Source organism: Gymnoscopelus microlampas, assembly GCF_963454915.1.
Source record: "Gymnoscopelus microlampas genome assembly, chromosome: 3".
Lineage (NCBI taxonomy): Eukaryota > Metazoa > Chordata > Actinopteri > Myctophiformes > Myctophidae > Gymnoscopelus > Gymnoscopelus microlampas.
The window spans coordinates 56,063,327-56,070,641 of NC_139940.1; the positions used below are offsets into that span (position 1 = coordinate 56,063,327).

A 7,315-nucleotide genomic window follows, 5' to 3' on the forward strand; every position below is an offset into this window, starting at 1 on the left:
AGCCACAATGGGACTGTTGAAGGTTCCTACATCATTCATGGTCCTACAGGCACAGGAGGATATGTGTGCAAAGCTGGGAGAGGAGACCCAGTTCATTACACTGAGTACAGTGAACCTCAGTTTGTGTGGTCTGGTGGTGAGTGTGACTCATAATTCATCATTCTTAATTATTCTACGTTGTTTTCTAAACAGGACTGATGATGAACAGGACTTCCCCCGTTTTAGTATACTGTTCTCTATGTCATTGTAACACTGCTCTTTGTTTGACCTCTGACCCTGTGTTGTGTTTTAGATCTTCATTCTTCAGCTTCTCTCACAGTGAGTTCTAACAGAACTCAGCACTTCCCCTCTGAGTCTGTCTCACTGAGCTGTGAGGGAACATATACTGAATGGAGAGTGAAGAGCTACACTGATCGATTGACAGACTTTTCATCAAGACTTAAAGCGACCAAACCTACGTGGACCAGAAAAGACAGTGGAGTGTTCTGGTGTGAGTCTGGTTTGGGAGAGTACAGCAATGCTGTCAACATCACAGTACATGCACATGGTGAGTCCAATCAATGCAATCACTTCCTAGCAATCCGCAATGCAGTATTCCATCCACTACTAAAAGCATGATGTTTAATTTGTTCATTGTCAATCCTAACACGTGGACTGTTTAACTTGTTACCTGCTTTACAGGTTTATTTAAGGATTCTGTCATCCTGGTGAGTCCTGTTCACCCTGTGACTGAGGGACATTCTGCCACTCTTCTATGTAAACAGAAAAAAGACTTGCCACTCTCCAACGTGGACTTTTATAGAAATGATAAACTGGTCCAAACTAATACCAATGGAAAGATGATCATACATGCTGTATCTAAGTCTGATGAGGGATTCTACAAGTGTAAATATTCTGGAGGAGAGTCACCACAGAGCTGGATGGCACTGACACGTGAGTAAAGAATTACTTTTTTCATGTATTTAAACAATATGCAAAATTGCAAATGCAAGTACACACATTTATGCATTACTTTATATGTCATCATTCTGAGTTACATGTAAGGTAAGAATGTGGACGTGGAAATTGTTTCAATTACAACAAATAACTTTCCATCTTTGTTTGTGAACTGTCATACTATCATATCAATGGTTTCCCAGGCTCATAATTGAATCTTAATGTATTAGTCATACTCTATAGCATAATTGCTAAAATGAGTTGCTCTTATACTAATCTATTTATTTCAAATCCTATTTGCATTGTGTCAGTGTCTCAATCTTCAGTGTCAGGATCTACTCCACCTTCAGTGAGTGGATCTCCTCCACCTTCAGTGAGTGGATCTCCTCCACCTTCAGTGAGTGGATCTGCAGTGGGGTTGATTGTAGGACTTGTTGTTGTGATTCTACTGACCATCCTGCTGATCCTGCTGTGTCGATACAGAACATCCAAAGGTGAGAAACACTAGTATTATGAATCCATCCACTGGCTACAATTGGTTAAAAATGCTGCAGCTCGACTTTTAACTGGTTCCAGAAAGTTCGACCACATTACACCAATTCTGGCCTTCTGCACTTGCTATCCATTTTGTTTAGAATTGTAAATTAAACAATTCTATTAATTACATACAAGGCCAGGTCCGGCCTTGCCTCATCTTATATTTCTGATCTACTTAAACCTGTTTAAGAAATAATTGCTTGTCATTCCAACGTGTCGCTTAAAAACTAAAGGAGAGCGCGCATTTTTTTCTATTCGAGCGCCGACACTCAGGAATGCCATGCCCGAGGAAATCAGGCTTGCCTACACTGTGCCTCGTTTTAAATCGCTTCTGAAAACACATCTTTACAAAGGTGCTTTAAATCCTCAACCCTTGCAGTTTTCATTTATCTTTGTTTTTCTGTTTTATCTGTTATATCATCAGTTGTGACTTCTTCTGTAAAGCACAACAGGCCTGTCATGTCATGTTTATTGGTTTGTCTTGTGTCGTGATTTCTTATGTTTGACTTTGCTCTTAAAAGGTGCTATACAGTTTATTATTATTATGTAAAAAAAAAGGGAGGGAAATAATAAAAAGAAGAAAACAAAACCTCCTTTTACAGTAGGTTGTGCAGGGGACTGTCTTGCAGTGTGAAACACAAAGTAACATGTTTTCATCTTCTTCTTTTTATTACAGATCCATGTTGTGTCAGGTGGGTACACAAACTCCGTTTCCACTGACTGCTTTGTGTCATCTGTGTTTGAACTAGCACCTCCTACAGGTCGTTCAGGGCATATGTCCAGCAGGGAGTGGAGCTGGGAAGGATAGAGTGTGTTACATCCTCCTGGTGAAACTCCTCACTGTCAGGTTAAAAGTGCTGGTGACTCCAGTTTTGTCATGTGGTTGTCTACACCAGTGACCTCTAGTCTGTCAGTTTGTCACTCTGTCAGTTGAACAGCTTTACTCAGCATTGAGAGACAGTGTGCAAAACAATTGGACTTGGATTCATGTTTTAAACGCTTTGTTAGTCAGCATAACAACAACTGTCGATTTCAACTGGTTTAAATGTGCAATATGTGATTTTTAGCGGCGCTAGCCGGGATCCTGCTCTATACCTGACTTTGTCCGTGTCCGTCAACGTTCTGATTGGTCAGGTCCGTCAACGTTCTGATTGGTCAGGTCCGTCAACGTTCTGATTGGTCAGGTCCGTCAACGTTCTGATCAGGTCCGTCAGCGTTCTGATTGGTCAGGTGCGTCAACAAAGTGATTGGTCAAGCTTCACATGACACGTGGCTATAAACACATTATAAACACATATCGATGACAAAATGTATCAAAGGCGCCGCTACCTTCACACAGGGTGTGATTTTTACTTTACAGGCCTATGCATGTAAACAAACCTCTAGAGTTTTAGATACATTCGTCATAAAAGGTTATTTGACTTTTGTCCAGAGTGCGCTATATTTGTGTGTGTGTGTGTGTGTGTGTGTGTGTGTGTGTGTGTGTGTGTGTGTGTGTGTGTGTGTGTGTGTGTGTGTGTGTGTGTGTGTGTGTGTGTGTCTATCGGGCCGATCCTTCTCAGGATCACAATGGGTACTCCCAGAGCTGCTCTAGCCCCTCCCGTGTGGAGAAAAACGAAAAAGAAAAAAAAAGACACCAAAACCGTACTGGTACGGTTATGGCACTCTGCGTAACTTTTTGCACCTTTTGCAAAACAGTATACTGTATATATGGTTTTGGCACCCCATGTGTTAAAACATGACCACAGTATATTGCCTATGACTTTATGCTGCTGAATATGTATCTTGAAATAGATCCACCAAGTCCCAGGGAATCAATCAGAACTCAGCAGCAGACCAGAGGACCACCCAGAATCGATGTCCAGATGGTGGACACACCCCACTTCAGCATGGTCAGCCTTTCAACCAATCACAATCAATCAATCAATCAATCAATCAATCAATCAATCATTCATTCAGCAAATGACATTTAAAAAAGGTTTAATATGATTTAATATGCTGTCTACTTGAATCCATTCAAAACAACAGACAGATAATATTTATTGATAGTTTCAATCAGTCATCTGCCTCTCTCAAACTGCTGAAAATGCATACATAATTGTACTTCATGATAACACAATTAATGCTTAATATGCTTTTTTTCAAAGAGGGAATTGTTATATTTCATAGAATTAGATACTAATTAAGTGGAGATTATTTGAATCAGTACTTTATGGATGTCTATGGTTGTTTCTTTCAGACGAACCTGCAGCTGAGTCCAGTGATGCGACATATTCACGGCTTGAACTCAAATATATGGGCAAGGAAAAGAAGGGTGAGCAGACACAATACATGAAATGAACATGAAATATTATACGGTGGATATTATGGACTGTATAGTAGTGTCTGATTTTAACGCAGTTCTGTGTAACATTTGTATATGAGAGCCTGCAGAGTGTCTATGAACTTTATAATGTAGTCTATTACCACACTGTTCATCACATGAAGCCTACAGTAGGCCTACTACAGCTGTGTCTTCCTAACAGTGTACAGTCATTTCTATAGGCAGCTAATAATAAATACAATTCCTAACAGAGAGTTTCCTCTACAGATACATCTGGCGATCCACTTGAGAGCTCTGTGTATTCTGAAGTGAAGCCTGGTTCAAATACAGGTATACATTGTGTTATTTACTATAGCTATCTTTCACCAACATTCAGCCATGAGGTGTTTTGCATGACATTTCCACAGACAATGTGTTACAATCAACAATAACTCCACTGTTTATGTTGGAAATTTTGACTGGTGACGACTCAGTCGCCAGAACCAAACACTTGCATTGTACATTTCTGCAAAAGAAGTGATTTGTTTAGTATTAACTATTATTTCTGGCCACAAAAAAAAAAGTTTCACATGAACATTTCTATAGGCTGCCTGTATCCATGTAATTTACAAGTCACTTCAATAGGAAACCAGTCATTGGACAGAAGTTGTTCTCCATAGAAATAGGTTTTTCTCTTGAAATAGTGACAGTGAATAGTGAAACTCACTTTTTGAGTTCTGCTCTTATCCTTGATGATCCTTGATATCCTTGATGTGTAGGATCAAGATGCACTTCGGACAGGTTCCTTTGTGTGTCTGATGGGTTCCTATAGTTCATAGCTTGAAGTGAAGGATTAACCCTGTTTTTTTCTGTTTCTGGGATTTCCAAATCCGGCCATGTTCTCTTTGGTGTTAAACTATCATGACAACACATCTCAGGCAGTGTGTTTATAAGATGGAAGGAAGTTGATCAACTTTTGATGATGCAGTTAGTTGTTAAGGAGGCTTAGACGTGTCGGGTTGATATACTCAACTGGACTTGTGCAATACATCCCAGGAATACATGTATTCTCTCAGTAAATGTTTAATCTGAAGTACATTTAATTTCCTTTTGAGTGTAATCTATCACATTTATCCTTTGAAATAGAAGCATTACACTATAAAATAATCAATAATCAATAGTCAACTACAACAGTTGTAAACAGTTAATTCATGAATGAAACTCTGACGTTGTAGAACCAGATGTGACCTACGCCCAGGTTAACTACCAAAACAAAAACAAAGACAAGAATAAGAAAGGTAGGTGAAATGCATACTGCCTGCAATATGTCAATTCACAACAAGGATATTTTCCACAATAATGCATCTGTTGCATTGAAACATAATGAGAAAATATTACTAGTCATGGGGGAAAAGAAACAGGGCAGCCTGGTATAGTTCAATTAATCAGATTGCATTGTTAATTAAAATTAATTATTCAGGTGATTAACAATCAGTTGCAAACAGTTCATTCATAAATAACACTTTGCTCTGACTTGTGTGTTGAGTTGTAGAACCAGATGTGACCTACGCCCAGGTTAACTACCAAAACAAAAACAAAGACAAGAATAAGAAAGGTAGGTGAATGCATTATGTGCTTGTCAATTCACATACGTTATAGTTTTTGCTCAATAATGCATCGGCCTTGAATAAACAGGTAGACTTCCTTGTATGGTAATCAAGTAATCAGATTAAGAACCAACATACTGTGAATTCAAATACATTATAATGTCTGTTAACATTTTCTGTGTAACTGTTTTCCATTCACTGAATCAGCAGCTCCAGAGAACACTGAAGACACCATTTATTCTCAGGTTAAACCTGGAACATCCCTTGGTGAGATTATTTGTTTATGTATTTATTTATTTATGTATTCACCGCTACTGAGCTAATGCTGCTACATCTAGTTCTGTCTTAACCCATTAAGACCGGGAACGTATCTGTGTCATTTTAATATTTATTTGGCTATTCAAAAATAGCAGATATACAAGCTGGTTACATGGCGGCTTTCCGACATGTCGCCTTTCCGACGTTAACGAACCCTATACCTAACCCTCACCCTAACCCTAACCGCACGCGGAAGCCACTAGTCGGAGTGGCGAGATGTCGGCGTGGAAGACTGTTACCATACAAGCTCATGGTCAGTGTTTCTGGTTTTGAGTTAAAAGTTGTATGATGTTTTGTTCCAGGATGATACATGAAGATGTCAGTAGAACACGGTGAAGACAAGACAACATGGAAGAAGCAGAGTTATACTGTATACAGTATATCCACACTGATACTGAGTCCTACACACGCACACATTGAATTGTGTTATGCAGCTCTCTGTAACACCTTCCCTTGGTTCCTTGTTCCTCGCCTTAAAAACTAGCTGATAGCATTGTTATCACGTCAAAGGATGATATACTGTATTATATTACTGTACTATACTATACATTTTGCACATATCTACCAGAATGGAGAGGGTGACAGGTCCAGACGTAGACAGGGCTCAGAGATGTGTCTTTCCCACCCAATTAATAATTAGAACAAATATTTCTACCATGTGCCTTGTTCTGACAGCCCTTCATTACAGAATGACAATAACGAATAAGGCAAGCAAAAACTTTAAAGACAGGCCCCAACCAATCACAACATGGAACCTGTATTAATATTTATTTTGCTAAAAACAATGGGCCTCATTCAGCAACGGTACTTAAGAGGAAATTTCTTCTTAAACCCACTTAAGAAGTTTTTAAGAAGATTTTGGTATACTCCAATGTTTTCTTATCTGTGATCTGTTCTTAGGTAAGAACAGAATCTACGCACACTTTCTTAAGAGGATTTTTTTTTCTTAGACCCATTTAAGAGGTTTTCAAGAAGATTTTGGTATACTCCAATGTTTTCTTAGCTGTGATCTGTTCTCAAGTAAGAACAGAATCTACACACACTGATGAGCACTCTTAGACTGGCCTTTGAGTTCTTAAGTGTGACATATTTGTGCAAAAATAATTAATTCTCAAAGTTTCTTCAATTCTACAGTTGGATAATATGAAATTCATTTGTATTGTATATATATATACATATATATATATATACATACATACATACATACATACATACATACATACATACATACATACATACATACATACATATATATATATGTGTATGTATATATGTATGTATGTATGTATGTATGTATATATGTGTATATATATATATATATATATATATATATATATATATATATATATATATATATATATATATATATATACACACACACACACACACACACACACACACACAATTCAATTCAATTTTCAATTCAAAGGGCTTTATTGGCATGAGAAAACATACGTTTACATTGCCAAAGCAAAAAGCACAATACAACAATACAGCAATACAATCAAAACAAAAAATGTACATTTGAAAGTCAGAATCTTCAATAGATCAATTTCTATGTACCAAGATCACTGGGTGCAGGTATAGTGCAGGAATATACACAATGATTAGTCTT

The 7,315-nt window shown here is 37.9% G+C and overlaps 1 protein-coding gene and 1 pseudogene across 2 annotated transcripts in view; both read left to right on the forward strand.

Annotated features, from left to right (window-relative positions):
* The window catches only part of LOC311038926 (uncharacterized protein), a gene marked incomplete at both ends in the record, with an annotated part of 5,351 nt that extends 4,733 nt beyond the window's left edge, over nucleotides 1–618 (forward strand). Inside the window, 2 exons of the mRNA XM_084048558.1 lie at nucleotides 1–136; nucleotides 293–618. The exon at nucleotides 1–136 is cut by the window's left edge and continues 164 nt beyond it. Coding sequence (XP_083904684.1) covers nucleotides 1–136; nucleotides 293–618 — 462 coding nt within the window. The remainder of the gene's footprint in view (nucleotides 137–292) is intronic.
* The window catches only part of LOC311041932 (NACHT, LRR and PYD domains-containing protein 3-like), a 120,571-nt pseudogene extending 115,173 nt beyond the window's left edge, over nucleotides 1–5,398 (forward strand). Inside the window, exons 9-16 of the transcript XR_014602874.1 lie at nucleotides 682–933; nucleotides 1,248–1,430; nucleotides 2,150–2,165; nucleotides 3,268–3,365; nucleotides 3,713–3,787; nucleotides 4,064–4,126; nucleotides 5,011–5,073; nucleotides 5,328–5,398. The product of XR_014602874.1 is annotated as an NACHT, LRR and PYD domains-containing protein 3-like (transcript). The remainder of the gene's footprint in view (nucleotides 1–681; nucleotides 934–1,247; nucleotides 1,431–2,149; nucleotides 2,166–3,267; nucleotides 3,366–3,712; nucleotides 3,788–4,063; nucleotides 4,127–5,010; nucleotides 5,074–5,327) is intronic.
* The last annotated feature ends 1,917 nt before the right edge of the window (nucleotides 5,399–7,315 follow it).